Source organism: Salmo salar, chromosome 07 (assembly GCF_965601325.2).
Source record: "Salmo salar chromosome 07, fSalSal1, whole genome shotgun sequence".
NCBI lineage: Eukaryota > Metazoa > Chordata > Actinopteri > Salmoniformes > Salmonidae > Salmo > Salmo salar.
In genome coordinates, this window is record NC_138297.1 from 31,949,119 (window position 1) to 31,967,592 (window position 18,474).

Below are 18,474 nucleotides of genomic sequence, written 5' to 3' on the forward strand. Positions count from 1 at the left end.
GCCTTGTGAATGTTAACCTGTTTTGGCCTACGGTATGTTACTGCCACCCAGTGGTAGTACATTACACATCTAAACTCACCGCTTTTCTGCGGTTGCTTTTTCTATTTTTCCCTTTTCCTTTCTCTACATTGATAGAGTGGAGTTATTCCATGGAACGCGATTGCGATGACGCAAACTCACTCCCTTCGTCCCTTCCCGCCATTGCCCATGTTGTTTGTTGACTCGCACCGCCTCGTGTGATTAAAGTTGGCTATTTACTCATGTTCAGATGAACAATAGTGCTTCTTTACATTCAAGTGTAGATCAAGTCATTGTTGCTTATTTTGCATCAAATCCATTTTAGTTTGTAACATTTGCAACTCACCTGCTCCTGAGTCTCGTACTCACCTGCTCCTGAGTCTCGTACTCACCTGCTCCTGAGTCTCGTACTCACCAGCTCCTGAGTCTCGTACTCACCAGCTCCTGAGTCTCGTACTCACCAGCTCCTGAGTCTCGTACTCACCAGCTCCTGAGTCTCGTACTCACCAGCTCCTGAGTCTCGTACTCACCTGCTCCTGAGTCTCGTACTCAGCAGCTCCTGAGTCTCGTACTCAGCAGCTCCTGAGTCTCGTACTCACCAGCTCCTGAGTCTCATCTTGGGTAGACTCTTCCCACAGCCGCTGTTTGGTGTTCTTGATAGCGCACAACTGTCTCATGCACGACTTTACCTGTGTATTTCACAGACATTTTGGGGGGGTGACAATCCATTCTGATATTTTATTGACATAATATTAGCATACGTTTTGTCCTAAATGAAATGCATTACGCTACAGCATTTCCAATTACCATAATATTTGTTATTTTAAAATAAATGTTTCTTGCATTTCGTTTTGAGGTGTCTTTTTGTTTCATGTGTGGATCCACCTGTCGTTGGTAGGTCCTATGTGAGCTCTTCCGGTTTCAGATTTTTCTCCCTAAAAAATATTTTACTCTGTAATGTTCGTGCTAGTCCAGACAGATGCCGCATTCAAAACAGCTGGAAATTGGGAGCTCGGAAATCTCGGACTTCCGACTTCAGTGTGTTTTAAGACAGCTGTGAACTAAATGACTTGCTCACGCTGGCCACGGAGAGCGAGAGCACACAGTCCTCGGAGACGGCGGCGGCGGCTCACTTCGGCAGCTTGATGTTGTGTGTGTTCTCCCTCTCTCAATCTCTCTCTTTTTCTCTCTCTCTCTCTCTCTCTCTCTCTCTTTCTCTCCCCCTCTCTCTCGTTCTCTCTCTCGCACTTGTTCTCCCTCCTCTCTCTCTATCTCTCTCGTTCTCTCTCTCTCTTATCTCTCTCTATATCGCTCTCTCCTTATTTCTCTCTCTCTCTCTTATCTCTCTCCATCCTACAGGCGTGTCATGGCTGTGCAGCGGGATCAAAGTGTGACTGCAGCGGAGTAAAAGGAGGCAAGGTGAGTGTGAAACACACACACACACATCTACAGTAATGACCTACTGTAGAAAACAACCATAACATGACACATTGTTTCATTGTAATGACTATTTTGTCTGTGTGCTATCTGCAGGTAAGAAGAGTTTGTTAGAACTCTGTGTTCTATGTGTGATGTTCTATGTGTGATGTTCTACGGGTGATGTTCTATGTTGGATGTTCTATGTGTGATGTTCTATGCGTGATGTTCTATGTGTGATGTTCTACGGGTGATGTTCTATGTTGGATGTTCTATGTGTGATGTTCTACGTGTGATGTTCTACGTGTAATGTTCTATGTGTGGTGTTCTACGTGTGATGTTCTACATGTGATGTTCTACGTGTGATGTTCTACGTGTAATGTTCTACATGTAATGTTCTACGTGTAGTGTTCTATGTGTGGTGTTCTATGTGTGATGTTCTACTCTACGTGTAATGTTCTACGTGTGATGTTCTATGTGTGATGTTCTATGTGTAATGTTCTATGTGTGATGTTCTATGTGTGATGTTCTATGTGTAATGTTATATGTGTAGTGTTCTATATGTAATGTTCTATGTGTGATGTTCCATGTTCCATGTTCTATGTTCCACAGGGCGAGAGGGGTTTCCCAGGACTACAGGGTCAGCCAGGCGTACCAGGGTTCCCCGGACCTGAGGGGCCAATCGGAGGCAGGGGAGAGAAGGTAGGGGCTGCTTCCTGTATCTTGTTGTAGGAGCAACATAACACCTGACTTTATCTGGGAACTTGAAAACTAATCCTCTTCTTCCCTTCTCTCCCTCCCTCTCTCCCCCTCTGTCTTTCTCTCTCTCAGGGTAGTGACGGACCTTCAGGGCCATCAGGTCCAAAAGGAATTAGGGTGAGTGACCCAGATTTATTAACTTGACAAAGTCCCACACTTCTCTCTGTAATATTTCAATTTTCAGTGTGCGCCATCCTGGAGTGTAGTACTTCCCCCTGTCCATCAGAGGTCCTTGTTTCACTCCAATAAAACAGAAGCTCCATGCTTTTGTATTGACATAGCTGTTTCTGAATTGAATGCATCATTACACAAAGTCATCATAATTTATGTTGTTAATTTATCCTCCTCGTTATTCCCACAGGGACCTCCTGGACTGCCCGGATTCCCAGGAACACCAGGAATTCCAGTAAGTTTTCCAACCATTCCCAATTCTCACCTATTGTAACGTACCCGTCTGCATCCCTTCTGGTACAGAGATGAGTCCCAGTTATCCTCCATTTTCTCCAGCCAAGAGAAATTTGTTTTCTTTCCCCCCCCAGCCAATGCTTACACTAATCCCATGCTTTTAAATGAATGACGGGAAGAATTGAATTCTGGGAAAGGGTAGAGAATTGAGATGTTGCCATGATGAAACGTATACTGAACATTCTCTGGTTGTTTTTGACCTGGCCTGATATCCAGTATGTATTGTCACCACTGAGTCATGTGACCTCACTTCCTGTCTGATGTTTGACTTCCTGTTGTCCTCTGTGTGTTCTCTTCTAGGGTCTCCCAGGACAGGACGGGCCCCCGGGCCCAAGAGGAACTGCAGGCTGCAACGGAACTAAGGTAGGTTATTATGGTTACTACTGACTGACAGCCATACAACTCTGTCGAGTCCTGAGGGAACTCGGGTTCTCCTGAATCTGGACTGAAACTGGCCTAAGTGGTCTATCACACCTGGCCACTAGATGGCAGCATATTGGAAAAGTAACCTATGGGCTGGAGACTGTTGATGCAAAATGAAAGGATCGATTGTGTCTCTTCTTAGGGTGAGAGAGGATTCCCTGGAAGTCCAGGGTTCCCCGGCCTGGAGGGGCGATCGGTGAGTCACACACATACACAAACTTCTCAGTCCTCTCGTTCACCTACATCCTGTCCTCTTCAATGCTGCATGTTACTGAATGTTTTACTGACTCCGCATATGTATTTTTGACTGTTGTTTGTATGATATTGTTTAACCTATTTGTGCGGTATACTTGCTGCTCTTGCCTCATGACAGGTCGTCATTGTAAATAAGAATTTGTCCTTAACTGACTTACCTGTATGAAGTATAAATACACGTGTGCACTTTGTCATTTCTCTGTGTGGAAACTTGGAAAAGGGAACCAATCAAACTACTGAAATGTGTTCATTATCTCTCTGCTCGTTTGCAGGGTCCACCTGGTTTGCCAGGACAAAAGGTTACCATTCTTTCCTCACTGTTCTCAACGGATGTTAACTTTAGATAAAATACTGTACATTTACCAGGCCTATCTGTCTGTGTAGCTGTGCTAGTAGTTCTATTTCTATAGCTAGTACCTGTGTGATGTGTTCCTTTCTAACCTCTTCCTGTTGTCCCTCTACAGGGAGACCCAGGTGATGTCATCTCAAATGACCGCTTTGGACAGAAAGGAGGTGTAGGTTTACCTGGCTTGCCTGGAGTTCCTGTGAGTATCCTATATAGAACCATAGAACCACTTTGAACTTAACTGTTTTAAAAAAAGGGGACTTAAAAAAAAAAATTCTGTAGACTTTGTCAAGCGATTTTTTTTCTTCTCATCAAATGGTAGTCTAATGTAATATGTTGCTCGTATTTGGATGATCAGAATCGATAAAAAAGGAATGGTAACTCATTGTGAGAGATCCGTGGAGGCTGCTGAGGGGAGGATTGCTCATAGTAATATCTGGAATGGAGTAAATGGAATGGCATTCAACCAAGTGTTTGATGTATTTGATAGCGTTCCACTCATTCCGCTCCAGCCATTACCGCGAGCCCGTCCTCCCCAATGAAGGTGCCACCGACCTCCTGTGTAAGAGATGTCATGTAAACCGTTTCAACAACGTAGCCTTGTGGGTAACGCTTGTGGTGTCGGTCTTGTTTCTAGGGTAACCCAGGCCCTGCAGGATTGTCAGGCCCTATCGGTCCACCTGGCCCCAGAGGTTATGAGGTACACTGATACAGGGGCACTGACAACATTTTCAGCTCGAGACCCAAATGAGATGTTGAACTTCCTCCCGTGACCCAAATCGTCATCCAACGACCTAATATAAGAAGAAAATAGTGTGAAAATATAGTTCTCATAACTTGTGACCTACCTTTCACATGCCCAGGGCACACTTTGGGTCCCGACTCATAGTTTAAGAAAACCCCTGAGGTACAGTTACACCCCAAATCGTCTTAACTACCACCGCCACACGTCCGTTATGTTCTGAGGTACTTTACACAGTCAAACTGGTATCAGACCTGTTGCAAACTTTATTTTCTGAGGGACTTTACACAGTCAAACCGGTCCCAGACCTGTTACAAACGTTATGTTCTGAGGGACTTCGCACAGTCAAACTGGTCCCAGACCTGTTACAAACATTATGTTCTGAGGGACTTTGCACTGTCAAACCGGTCCCAGACCTGTTACAAACATTATGTTCTGAGGGACTTTGCACTGTCAAACCGGTCCCAGACCTGTTACAAACATTATGTTCTGAGGGACTTTGCTCAGTCAAACTGGTCCCAGACCTGTTACAAACGTTATGTTCTGAGAGACTTTGCACAGTCAAACTGTCCTCAGACCTGTTGTGACATCCAGTAGTGTGTTTGTAATCCGAAGTCTCACAGATCAAGATAAGAACTTATCCAATGTAGTTTATGGAATAATAATGTTTTATTGTACTATCAATAGTTATACAGCATACCGTGCGTTATTAATAAAGTTGGGTGTGTTGTTGTTAATAATGTTTTGTGTGTTGTTAATAAAGTGTTGTGTGTTGTTTTGTAGGGTCGTTCCGGGCCTCCTGGTCCTCCCGGTCCTAAGGTGAGTTGCTTTACACCCTGAATCACGCACGCACGCACACACACACACACACACGCACACACACACACACACACACACACACACACACACACACACACACACACACACACACACACACACACACACACACACACACACACACACACACAAACACACACACTGATAATAAACTCTGGTCAACTGTCTATTCTGTGTACTACACTCAGTTCAACTACTGTACACACACTTGTCCATACACTCCTAATGTATATTACTGTGTGTACCTAATGCATTTTACCTGCAGGCTTTAAGTAAAGTGTTACAGAATACAGTAATACATGTGTTTCTCTTGGTATTCTCCTACTATAGGGTAACATGGGATTGAACTTCCAAGGTCCCAAAGGAGATAAGGTAGGGTCAGCAAGAGAAAGACTGTCGTCAATGGGGGGTAACGATTTGCACTAGTGAATACTGACGAGTTTGTGCGTGCGCGTGTGTGTGTGTGTGTGTGTGTGTGTGTGCGTGTGTGTGTGTGTGTGTGTGTGTGTGTGTGTGTGTGTGTGTGTGTGTGTGTGTGTGTGTGTGTGTGTGTGTGTGTGTGTGTGTGTGTGTGTGTGTGTGTAGGGGGATCCAGGTCTGCAGGGGCCTCCCGGTCCACCAGGACAGGTCGGGGAGCAGAAGAGACCCACCGAGTTAGAGATCCAGAGAGGAGAGAAAGTAATGTTCTTCGTTTCACATTGTCCCTCATTAATCAGGAATCCCTTCCATGTCTTTGACCTCAGAAACTCCACGGAATCACTGAATTGTTAGGATCTCTAGAAAGTTAGTATCTCCTGCGTCATCATTCAAAATGGACCAGTATCCCTTTTTCCATTTCCCATTTATGTTATTGTCATTTGTAGATCTTGTAGAACATCAATAGTGGTTTAGTCGTTTCTGTTATGACATGTCATTTAAACTGACAGCTCCTGTTTGGCTGTAACTGGATGTGGTCTTGTCCTGGAGGCAGAACTGAGCGATTTCCAGCTATGGGCCAGCTGCAAAGTCAAAATGGACTATATTGTAAAAATGAATGGAAACGAAACTGAGCTTTTTGGTCTTCATTTAAGGTCAGGGTAACTGGACTGGCCCTAGTGTTCTATCATGTGTCGCCTCCCGTTGACAGCACCACCATGCTTTTTAGTTTCTTGTAACTGCAACTCTCACAATGACCACTAGATGGTGGCATTCAGCCTCTTTATGAGAACTTCCATTGTCCTATATTACTGGGTAGTCCAACTTAATATGCCCCTCTATCGTTTAGCATTTAATTGTGAAAGGTATTGTTTTCTATTAATATTTTGCCGATTTCTTTCAAATATCAGATTTGAACCCTTTTGACATGATGTCTACTTTCTTAACTATTCATGAAAAGTGAATTCACAATAATTTATGGATTTTACAATTTGTTGTTGTTGTTATTTCCTTCTTTGTTTCCAGGGTGATCAAGGTTTACCTGGTCCAGCTGGTGATCCTGGCTATCCTGGTCCCCCTGTGAGTATCCCTCACTATCCATCATACGATTCTGTATATCTCACATAGTTTCCATGTATATGATATCATTCCATTCGCTCCGTTCCAGCTGTTATTATGAGCTGACCTCCCCTCAACAGCCTCCACTGGTATATCTATGTTTTCACTCACCATCGAATATACTATATACAGCGCATACCATAAGTAATCGTCCCCTTTGGATTTCTTCACATTTATATTGTGTTACAAAGTGGTATTAAAATGGATTTAATTGGAATTTGTTTAAATAAGGAGAAGGGAAAAAACGTTCATACAGTATATCTTGATTAGATAAGTATTCACCCTCCTGAGTCTTTAGTGCCTTGTTGTAAAAAGGATGCATGTTTTGGAATATCTGGATTCCGTACAGGCGTAGTTTTTTTCACTCTGTCCTTTAGGTTAGTATTGTGGAGTAACTACAATGCTGTTGATCCATCCTCAGTTATCTCCTATCACAGCCATTAACCTCTGGAACTGTTTTAAAGACTCCATTGGCCTCATAGTGAAATCCCTGTGTGGTTTCCTTCCTCTCCGGCAACTGAGTTAGAAATTACGCCTTTATCTTTGTAGTGACTGGGTGCTATTAATACACCATTTAAAGCCTAATTAATAACTTTACCATGCTCAAATGGATATTCAGTGTCTGTTTTTTTTTTACCAATCGGTGGCCTTCTTTGTGAGGCATTGGAAAAGCCCCCCTTGTCTTTGTAGCTGAATCTGTTCTTGAAATACACTACTCGTCTGAGGGACCTTCAGTTAATTGCTGTGTGGGGTACAGAGATGGGTTAGTCATTCAAAAGTCCATGCAACTTATTATATGATTTCTTAAGCAAATTCTGACTCCTCAAGTTATTTAGGATTGGCATAAAAAAGGGGGTGAATACTTATATAACCAAGACATTTTATTTTGTATTTCTTTCTAGAATTTCCTTTTCACTTTGATATTATGAGGTATTTTGTGTAGATCAGTGTACATTTTTATCACAATAATCCATTTCAATCCCACTTTGTAATGCAACAAAATGTGAAGAAATCCAAGGGGGTGAATACTCACAGTATGATATGCACTGTATCTATGTTTCACTCAGTATCTATACCACTCTATATCTATGTTTTCACACAGTATCTATCATACTATATTTATGTTGTCACAAACTATCGTACTATATAGACTACATGGCAAAAGTATGTGGACACCCCTTAAAATGAGTAGATTCGGCTATTTCAGCCACACCGTTGCTGATAGGTGTATAAAATCGAGGAGACGGCCATGCAATCTCCATAAATAAACATTGGCAGTGGAATGGGCCGTACTGAAGAGCTAAGTGACTTTCAAAGTGGTACCGTCATGCTGTAGGATGCCACCTTTCCGACAAGTCAGTTCGTCAAATATCTGCCCCGCTAGAGCTGCCCTGGTCAGCTCTTATTGTGAAGTGGAAACGTCTAGCAGCAACAACGGCTCAGCTGTGAAGTGGTAGGCCACACAAGCTCACAGAACGGGACCATCGAGTGCTAAAGCGTGTTGCACGTAACAATCGTCTGTCCTCGGTTGCAACACTCACTACCGAGTTCCAAACTGCCTCTGGAAGCAAAGTCAAGCACGAGAACTGTTTGAGGGGAGCTTCATGAAATGGGTTTCCATGGCCGTGCAGCCACACACAAGCCTAAGATCACCATGCGCAATGCCAAGTACCAGCTGGAGTGGTGTAAAGCTCGCCGCCGTTGGACTCGGGAGCAGTGGAAGCGCGTTCTCTGGAGTGATGAATAACGCTTCACCATCTGGAGTCTGACGGACGAATCTGGGTTTGGCGGATGCCAGGAGAACACTACCAGTCCGAATGCATAGTGCCAACTGTAAAGTTTGGTGGAGGAGGAATAATGGTCTGGGGCTGTTTTTCATGGTTCGTGCTAGGCCCCTTAGTTCCAGTAAAGGGAAATCTTAACGCTACAGCATACAATGACATTCCAGGCGATTCTCTGCTTCCAACTTTGTGGCCCTTTCCTGTTTCAGCCTGACACTGCCCCCGTTCACAAAGCGAGGTCAATACACAAAATGGGATGGATTGGAACGCAGACTGCGAGCCAGGCTCAATCGCCCCAACATCAGTGCCCGACCTCACTAATGCTCTTGTGGCTGAATGGAAGCAAGACCGACTCCATATTAATGCCCATGATTTTGGAATGAGATGTTCGACGAGCAGCTGTCCACATACCTTTGGCCATGTAGTGTATCTACGTTGCCTATACAGCTGCAAAATACTGTATATTTTGACACATCAAAAAAATGGTGATCTCTGCTCAGTGAGCAAGGCATCTGAATAATGCAAGACACTATAATAACAAATCAATCAAATCAGTCAGTCTATAGTAGTGTGTGTATGATGACGGTCTGATGTTGGTTTTGTAGGGTGTATCTGGAGGTTCGAAGGGAGAGAAAGGAGAGCCTGGAGAAGCAGGCAAACGCGGCAAACCGGGGAAAGATGGCGACCCGGGTCCTGCTGGATTCCCTGTGAGTTCTACCCACAGAGCTATAATGTTTCTATACATTCTATCTGTCTATCTGTATGCTGTAAGTGAATGATCTGTCAACATCTACCTCTGCCTCTTTCTCTCTCAGATTCAGATACGTTTTTTTTGTTGCATGACTGACAAGGCCACTATTGCTAGATTGCATTCGTCTTACTGTTACAGTGTTATTTGGGTTGTTAGTCGGATTCGTTCTGAAATGTATTTATTTGTGTGCATTTTACTGCACTGTTAAGAGCTAGTGACACAAGCATTTCGTTGCACCCGTTATAACATCTGCTAAACTGTGTACGCGACCAATACACTTTGATTTGATTTGCTAAAGAGAAGTGAGCCAATGAGATTCTGAAATAATGACTCTCTCGTTCTCTTTCTTTCTTTCTCTTCTTCTTTCTTTCTTTCTTTCTTTCTTTCTTTCTTTCTTTCTTTCTTTCTTTCTTTCTTTCTTTCTTTCTTTCTTTCTCTCTCTCTCACTCACTCCCTCTTTCTTTCTCCCTGTCTCTGTACCTCCTACCTCGCTCTCTATCACACTCTCTCTCTCTATCGCTCTCTCTCCCTGTCTCTCTCTCTCTCTCTCTCTCTATTCAATTCAAAGGGCTCTACTGGCATGGGAAACAAATAGACAGATACAAATAGATAATAAAGAAAAGTGAAATAAACAATCAGAAATGAACAGTAAGCACTCACAAAAGTTTCAAAGGAATTGAGACATTTCAAATGTCATTATCTCTCTCTCTCTCTCTCTCTATCTCACTCAGGGTAGTAAAGGAGACCCAGGCGGCCCAGGTCTGCCAGGTCGGGATGGTGACAGGGTGAGTTTGGCCTCTGATGCTATTTTACACCGTACAATAAACTAGATCTACAAATACATGAACTGTTGGGGGCGGCAGTAGCCTGGCGGGTAGGAGCGTTGGGCCAGTAACCCGAAAGGTTGCCTGATCGAATCCCAGAGTCGACAAGGTAAAAATGTGTCATTTTGCTCCAGAGCAAAGTAGTTGACCCCCAACAACAACTGCTCCCCGGGCGATGATGACATGGAGGTCACTTAAGGCAGCCACCCGCACCTCTCTGATCCAGAGAGGTTGGGTTAAATGTGCAAGATACATTTTAGTTTAATGCATTCAGTTGTACAACTGACTAAGTATTCCTCTTCCCCTTCCACGTGTCCTTCGCCATCTCTTCTCTCACTTATCCCATCCATCTCTCTCACTCTCTATCTGTTTCTCTCTCAGGGGGACAAAGGTGACCGTGGATACCCTGGACCTCCGGGCGTGGTGAGAAATCAAACGATCTATTTATCTACTCATTCAGTTGTATTACAAGCATCATTCTCTTATTACATTCTTCGTGGGCAAATGGTGGCCTCCCGTAGTTTTAGACATTGTCCACTAGATGGCAATGTAACCATGACATTGGCAGTGTAACCTACTCTAGCCCCTGCATCCTGTAATATTCCACTATAACCACAAGATTGCAATAGTAACCTTTCTACCCCATTACTCTACCAGGTGATTAATGGTCAGACAGGAGCACGTGTGGGGCCAAAAGGAGAGCCTGGTTTCCCCGGGTCATCAGGAAGGAAAGGAGACAGAGGACAACCTGGTACGTAACTCTATCCAACAGGAGATAGGACTTGATTTGTATTGGACACATACTGTAAAGAGTGCAATCGGGGCCTGGGTCATTCCACGAAATGAGGACCTTTTGCATTCCTTTGATACTTTAAGTAGAAATTGTGCACCAGTATTGAATTTTAAAAGTGTGTTATATTAAATGAAGTGCCCTTTAATATAGACCACATGGAGAATTCCGTACGTCCGATTTTTATTTTGAATAAGGGTTTGCTAATGTGCCCAAATTCCGCATTTTGACATGTCCCACCGTCAACACTGTGTTACTTCTAGGAAGATTTAAACCCACCTAAACCAACCATCATTGTAAAGCCCTAGTTATTTTGTTGCTTTGACAAATTAATTTCCCGAAGATTATAATTTATTTTGTGTGATTAGTGATTCATTTCCATCTATCCCTCATTTAAAGGTGAATATTCCTTTTAAAAAAAGTATATATATATATATATATATATATATATATATATAAATATACACTGCTCAAAAAAATAAAGGGAACACTTAAACAACACAATGTAACTCCAAGTCAATCACACTTCTGTGAAATCAAACTGTCCACTTAGGAAGCAACACTGATTGATAATACATTTCACATGCTGATGTGCAAATGGAATAGACAACAGGTGGAAATAATAGGCAATTAGCAAGACACCCCCAATAAAGGAGTGGTTCTGCAGGTGGGGACCACAGACCACTTCTCAGTTCCTATGCTTCCTGGCTGATTTTTTGGTCACTTTTGAATGCTGGCGGTGCTTTCACTCTAGTGGTAGCATGAGACGGAGTCTACAACCCACACAAGTGGCTCAGGTAGTGCAGCTCATCCAGGATGGCACATCAATGCGAGCTGTGGCAAGAAGGTTTGCTGTGTCTGTCAGCGTAGTGTCCAGAGCATGGAGGCGCTACCAGGAGACAGGCCAGTACATCAGGAGACGTGGAGGAGGCCGTAGGAGAGCAACAACCCAGCAGCAGGACCGCTACCTCCGCCTTTGTGCAAGGAGGAGCAGGAGGAGCACTGCCAGAGCCCTGCAAAATGACCTCCAGCAGGCCACAAATGTGCATGTGTCTGCTCAAACGGTCAGAAACAGACTCCATGAGGGTGGTATGAGGGCCCGACGTCCACAGGTGGGGGTTGTGCTTACAGCCCAACACCGTGCAGGACGTTTGGCATTTGCCAGAGAACACCAACATTGGCAAATTCGCCACTGGTGCCCTGTGCTCTTCACAGATGAAAGCAGGTTCACACTGAGCACGTGACAGACGTGACAGAGTCTGGAGACGCCGTGGAGAACGTTCTGCTGCCTGCAACATCCTCCAGCATGACCGGTTTGGAGGTGGGTCAGTCATGACGTGTGGGGTGGCATTTCTTTGGGGGGCCGCACAGCCCTCCATGGGCTCGCCAGAGGTAGCCTGACTGCCATTAGGTACCGAGATGAGATCCTCAGACCCCTTGTGAGACCATATGCTGGTGCGGTTGGCCCTGGGTTCCTCCTAATGCAAGACAATGCTAGACCTCATGTGGCTGGAGTGTGTCAGCAGTTCCTGCAAGAGGAAGGCATTGATGCTATGGACTGGCCCGCCCGTTCCCCAGACCTGAATCCAATTGAGCACATCTGGGACATCATGTCTTGCTCCATCCACCAACGCCACGTTGCACCACAGACTGTCCAGGAGTTGATGGATGCTTTAGTCCAGGTCTGGGAGGAGATCCCTCAGGAGACCATCCGCCACCTCATCAGGAGCATGCCCAGGCGTTGTAGGGAGGTCATACAGGCACGTGGAGGCCACACACACTACTGAGCCTCATTTTGACTTGTTTTAAGGACATTACATCAAAGTTGGATCAGCCTGTAGTGTGGTTTTCCACTTTAATTTTGAGTGTGACTCCAAATCCAGACCTCCATGGGTTGATAAATTGGATTTCCATTGATTCTTTTTGTGTTATTTTGTTGTCAGCACATTCAACTATGTAAAGAAAAAAGTATTTAATAAGATTATTTATTTCATTCAGATCTAGGATGTGTTGTTTAAGTGTTCCCTTTATTTTTTTGAGCAGTATATATATATATAATACTTTGAACATCTAGTACTCAAATCATAGAGTAAAAGCAGGTGAACAGGTTCTACTCATTTTGACTATTTTCTGGTGTTTTGTGGTGGAAAACTGAGCGGTTCGAGCATAACACATCAACCCCGTTACCCATAAATAAAAAGGCTAGAAATGTTTTAACATTTTCATTTTATTTTCTGTGGCTTGCATTCGATTACCACTTCCTGTTGCACACAACGAGCTTCCATTCAACGCTGTCACGAGGGGATTTATTGCTGATTTAGGATGATTTAACCCTGTTACAGTCAAACCTCTTACTTTATTTGACACTTAATAGGCACTTTGTCATTTTGTAATTTAACCTCTTGGGATGGGAAAACAGTTTTTTTATGAAGTTGAACATGTGCTCTTTATGACAGAATCTTACAATTTGTTGAAATCCAACGTTTAAAAAAACAAACAAGTTAAACTTCTCGAAAGGCACGGAATTAGTTTAACGACCCGCTTATATTCATAAAGCGACTCAGAGCTGATCCAGTATTAGTTTTAGATGTTTAGATCATAAGGAATAAGATTATATGAATACGGAGGACCTAGTCCTAGATCAACACTGCTACTTTAAGAGGCTTGGTGAATACAGAGCAAAATCCAGTTTTCATGGTGACCTTTCCCCTTTGACCCTGTCCTCCCCAGGTCTCTCAGGTCCTCCAGGACAACCAGGAACCCCAGGTACCGGAGGTGTAGGCCAACCCGGTTCCCCAGGCTTCCCAGGAGAGAGGGGCCAGAAGGGAGACGAGGGCCAGCCAGGCATCTCCCGCCCTGGGCCCCCAGGACGAAATGGGGCCCCTGGGCTTCAGGGACCACCAGGCCCTCCCGGGGCCGCAGGGGTCTCCACAGGGGGCGGTAACTGTTTAGGAGGGGCCCCCGGGTTACCAGGACAACAAGGAGACAGAGGGTTTCAAGGAGAGACCGGACAGAAAGGTGAGTCGGACAGAGAGACAGAGAGAGAGAGTAGGGTTTGTTTGTTTTCTTGTGTGTTCTCTGTTGTATACTTCCAGAGTATTGTCATGAGAGAGAGGTGTTATGTACAGTATTGTGTTACGGTAGTGTGGCTAATAATGAACAAACAAATGTATCATTGAAATGATCCCAACTGGCTTCTATGTCTGTCTTTCCCCTTACCTACCTACTTACTTACTTGTCTGTCTCTCTCAGGTGACAAGGGAGAAACCTGTGTGAACTGTTTCTCACGTGGGAACTCCATCCCTGGAGCACCAGGCCCTCCTGGACCTCCTGGGTTCCCAGGTAAGACTGCACCCCTCTCACCTGGTCACCTATCTCCCTACCTGTTTTTTATATCCTCACCTGGTAGGGAATAAGACCGAGTAGAGAGGAGAAAACACACACCTGATTTCACAATGTGCAGGCCACTGTAACACAATACTGTACACAACACCTCTCTCTCCACCCTCTCTCCTCTCTCCTCCCTCTCTCAGGTGGACCAGGAGGACCAGGGGTTAAAGGTGACAGAGGATATCCAGGTGGCCCAGGGCCCTCAGGTTCTTCTGTAAGTACTTCCTGTTTGTCACTTCCTGGTTTGAAACTGGTTTGAAGCTGGGTCTACACAACTTTATAGTAACCTACAGACTGACTTACTTGGAGCCGGTTTCCCAGACACCGATTAAGCCTAGTTCTGGACTATTAAACAATAATCTCCATTGAAAATGCTTTTTAATCCAAGATTAGATTTAATTTGTAGAGTAGTCTAGAGTAGCCATGATAGAGTAACTAAATGACCCCTCCATCCTTCCATCTCTCTCTCCTCCATCCCTCTCTCCCCCAGGGTTTGCCTGGTCCCCAGGGTGCACCTGGTTTCCCAGGAGAGAAGGGTGACCCAGGTGAGGCTATTGCTGTGGATGGGGTGAGGGGCGACAAGGGAGACACAGGGTTCCCCGGACCCCCTGGCCTGCCTGGTCTGGACGGAGGACCTGGTCGCAATGGAGTTCCTGGAGCTCCTGGACCCAAAGGAACATCTGTGAGTAGCAAAGTGTCCATCTCTCTCCTTCCCTCCATTTATCTATTCATATATTTATTAATCCGTCCCATCCACACCCTCATCCTTTCCTCTCTCCACTCATCCATCAACCTTATCTTCTTTCTATCTATCCCTCCTGCTCTCTATTCCTCACCACCTTCCTCCACCCATCTATCCATCCATCCCACCTCATCCATTCACGTCTCCTTCCATCCCTCTATTCATCCCTCCCTTCATCCATCCATCCATCCATCCATCCCATCCAACTGTTCCTCTCTCCCTCCAGCCATCCATCCCTTCACCTTACCTCTTTCCCTATCTCCATCTGTCCATCCATCCATTTCTCCCACTACATAGCATTCTATATTAACCCCTCTACACTCCTCTGCAGGGCTCTCTGTTAGTGAAGGGTGAGCGAGGGCCTCCGGGTGAGCCCGGTCTGCAGGGTCTCCCAGGTGACAGGGGTGTCCCCGGATCCCCAGGCTTCGGCCCCCAGGGGCCCCCTGGAGAGAAGGGTGTGCAGGGCGTCTCAGGGAGAACGGGAACACCTGGAGCACCAGGTAAGATATGTTGGCTGATATACTTGAAAACCAGGGATGTCCACTCTTATAAAAAAAAAAGTGCTTTCTAGAACCTAAAAGGGTTCTTCAACTCTCCCCATAGAGAACCTTTTGAAGAACCCTTTATGGTTCACGGTAGAAGCCTTTTGGCTCCAGGTAGAACCCTTTTGGATTCCTTCTTGAACCCGTTCCACAGAGGGTTCTACATGGAACCCCTGAAGGGTTCTACCTGGAACCAAAAAGGGTTTTTCTATGGGGACAGCCAAAGAACCTTTTTGGAACCCTTTTTTTCTAAAAGTGTAGTAACTGAAATGTTGATAAAAGTGAGATACATCGACACACCTGGGGTCCTGGAAGGTTGTGTTATTTCATTGGTATCATACTTTTACCATTCGCTTTACCTGCTGCTCTTCTATGACAACAACTCTCTTGTAACCTTATTCCCTAACCTTTGACCCTTGGCCTTTGACCCCTGATCTATAGGCACTAAAGGTGAGCCGGGTCAAACGATAGCAGAGAAGGGACTCCCAGGACCCAGGGGACAGGATGGAGACCCGGGTCTTCCTGGAAACCCAGGTAAATAACATCTTTACCTGCACAGGTTCACATTCACCTGAATGGATAGGCATAAGCTTTCATCCAGAATGATGACGACGGAAGTAAGGTAACAGACAGCACAGATGTTTGGTGTTGTTTGGGGGAATATTTGATCTAATTCTATGAAGTATACGCTAGCGAACTGTTTAGTAGTAGTGTAGTAAATGTTTGCCAAAACAAAGTGTTAATTTCTGTGTCCACAGGCAACCCCGGCGGGCCAGGACAGCCCGGTTTCCCCGGCTTACCAGGTGCCAAGGGCGACCCCGGCCTCTCCGGCATTGGACTGCCAGGACCCCCCGGCGCTAAAGGTAAACACTAAATACCTGGGCAGGTATACATTCACTGTCACCTATATGGTTATAATATAAACTTCATGGACCGATTTCCGGAACACAGATTAAGCCTAGTCCTGGACTAAGAAGCGTTTTCAATGGAGAATCTCCATTGAACATGCTTTTTAGTCTCGGACTAGGCTTAAGGCCCTGACGTCCACACAAGATGGCACAGCCATGATCTCGCTCATAGCACCATTGCACAGAGTGATTTGAGTGTTTTACAGTAGTGCCTTATACTATAAACAATTATCACAATCACTCACCTGTCCCCACCCGCAGGATTCCCAGGCTCATCTGGTGTGCCAGGTAGTCCCGGAGGTCCAGGAAGACCAGGAGTGGACGGCCTCCCCGGTGAGCCAGGTGGACCTGGAGCTAAGGTACGTACCACAACGACACTGCTATAGATGGATTTTAATGCTGTACTAGTTACAGATTAACATAGTCATTTACAGTGTCAAGAAAAAGTATGTGAATCCTTTGGAAATACCTGGATTTTGGTCATAAAATTTGATCTGATCTTCATTTAGGTCACAATAATAGACAAACGCAGTCTGCTTAAACTAATAACACACAAACAGTTATATGTGTTCATGTCTTTATTGAACACCCTGTGTAAACATTCACAGTGCAGGGGGGGAAAAGTATGTGAACCCTTGGATTTAATAACTGGTTGACTCTCCGTTGGCAGCAATAACCTCAACCAAACGTTTTCTATAGTTGCGGATCAGACCTGCACAACGGTCAGGATGATTTTTGCACCATTCCTCTTTACAAAACTGTTTCAGTTCAGAAATATTCTTGGGATGTCTGGTGTGAACTGCTCTCTTGAGGTCATGCCACAGCATCTCAATCGGGTTGAGGTCAGGACTCTGACTGGGCCACTCCAGAAGGGGTATTTTCTTCTGTTGAAGCCATTCTGTTGTAGATTTACTTCTGTGTTTTGGGTCATTGTCCTGTTGCATCACCCAACTTCTGTTGAGCTTCAATTTGCGGACAGATAGCCATACATTCTCCTGCAAAAAGTCTTGATAAACTTGAGAATTCATTTTTCCGTCGATGATAGCAAGCTGTCCAGGCCCTGAGGCAGCAAAGCAGCCCCAAACCATGATGCTCCCTCCACCATACTTTACAGTTGGGATGAGGTTTTGATGTTGGTGTGCTGTGCATTATTTTGTGCATTATTAGTTTAAGCACACTATGTTTGTCTATTGTTGTGACTTAGATAAAGATCAGACCAAATTTGATGACCAACTTATGCATAAATCCAGCTAATTCCAAAGGGAATTATAGCAATGAGAATCCAAACTGGATAGCATTGTATCAAGCTAAGGTTAAGACTGAATGTAGACAGACCTGCACAGGGCAGTCGAAGGAACATGGCCACACCACATTTAGCTAGCAGTATAGCTTTTCCTCCCAACCGAAGGTCAGACTGGGTTTAACACACAGGATTTAACAGAGCACAAGCGACTGAAAGTTTCAAATCGTAGAAGAGGTGGATGAAGGGTTTCCCTCCCAGCAGCCATGATGCCCTGAAGAGCTGACTGGAACCGGGATGAGAATTGAGGACCCATGTCTACCGGGAGTCCATGGATCCGGAAGACATGCTGCACCTTGAGTTAGGCCGTCTCTTTAGCAGAGGGAGAGCTTGGGAAGAGGAATAAGGTGGGCGGCTTTGGAAAACCGGTCCTCTACTGTGTTGCCATCAGTCGGGGGAAGACCCGTGACGAAGTCCAGGGATATGTGAGACCAGGGACGATGAGGGACAGGCCGTGGTTGAAAAAGACCAGCTGGAGCTTGACAAAGAGTCTTGTTCTGCGTGCAGCCGGCAACGAACGTCCGGGACCATGGTAGGCCACCAAAAGCGTTGTCGCACAAAGGGCAGGGTCCAACGGGAGCCCGGGTGGCAGGCAAGCCTGGAGGAGTGGGCCCACTCCAGGACCGAGGAGCGGACAGCATCATGCACAAAC

General features: G+C 45.2%; 1 protein-coding gene across 1 annotated transcript in view; it reads left to right on the top strand.

Moving 5' to 3' along the window:
- col4a5 (collagen, type IV, alpha 5 (Alport syndrome)) overlaps nucleotides 1-18,474 on the top strand; it is an 87,400-nt gene that overhangs the window by 34,568 nt on the left and 34,358 nt on the right. Inside the window, exons 2-26 of the mRNA XM_014207141.3 lie at nucleotides 1,378-1,437; nucleotides 2,047-2,136; nucleotides 2,266-2,310; nucleotides 2,555-2,599; nucleotides 2,959-3,021; nucleotides 3,224-3,277; nucleotides 3,609-3,635; nucleotides 3,801-3,881; nucleotides 4,320-4,382; nucleotides 5,208-5,243; nucleotides 5,592-5,633; nucleotides 5,847-5,939; nucleotides 6,702-6,755; nucleotides 9,181-9,282; nucleotides 10,058-10,111; nucleotides 10,532-10,573; nucleotides 10,808-10,901; nucleotides 13,671-13,958; nucleotides 14,193-14,282; nucleotides 14,474-14,544; nucleotides 14,821-15,012; nucleotides 15,404-15,572; nucleotides 16,056-16,148; nucleotides 16,373-16,477; nucleotides 16,784-16,881. Of these exons, the coding sequence (XP_014062616.1) occupies nucleotides 1,378-1,437; nucleotides 2,047-2,136; nucleotides 2,266-2,310; nucleotides 2,555-2,599; nucleotides 2,959-3,021; nucleotides 3,224-3,277; nucleotides 3,609-3,635; nucleotides 3,801-3,881; nucleotides 4,320-4,382; nucleotides 5,208-5,243; nucleotides 5,592-5,633; nucleotides 5,847-5,939; nucleotides 6,702-6,755; nucleotides 9,181-9,282; nucleotides 10,058-10,111; nucleotides 10,532-10,573; nucleotides 10,808-10,901; nucleotides 13,671-13,958; nucleotides 14,193-14,282; nucleotides 14,474-14,544; nucleotides 14,821-15,012; nucleotides 15,404-15,572; nucleotides 16,056-16,148; nucleotides 16,373-16,477; nucleotides 16,784-16,881 (2,151 nt within the window). The remainder of the gene's footprint in view (nucleotides 1-1,377; nucleotides 1,438-2,046; nucleotides 2,137-2,265; nucleotides 2,311-2,554; nucleotides 2,600-2,958; nucleotides 3,022-3,223; nucleotides 3,278-3,608; nucleotides 3,636-3,800; nucleotides 3,882-4,319; nucleotides 4,383-5,207; nucleotides 5,244-5,591; nucleotides 5,634-5,846; nucleotides 5,940-6,701; nucleotides 6,756-9,180; nucleotides 9,283-10,057; nucleotides 10,112-10,531; nucleotides 10,574-10,807; nucleotides 10,902-13,670; nucleotides 13,959-14,192; nucleotides 14,283-14,473; nucleotides 14,545-14,820; nucleotides 15,013-15,403; nucleotides 15,573-16,055; nucleotides 16,149-16,372; nucleotides 16,478-16,783; nucleotides 16,882-18,474) is intronic.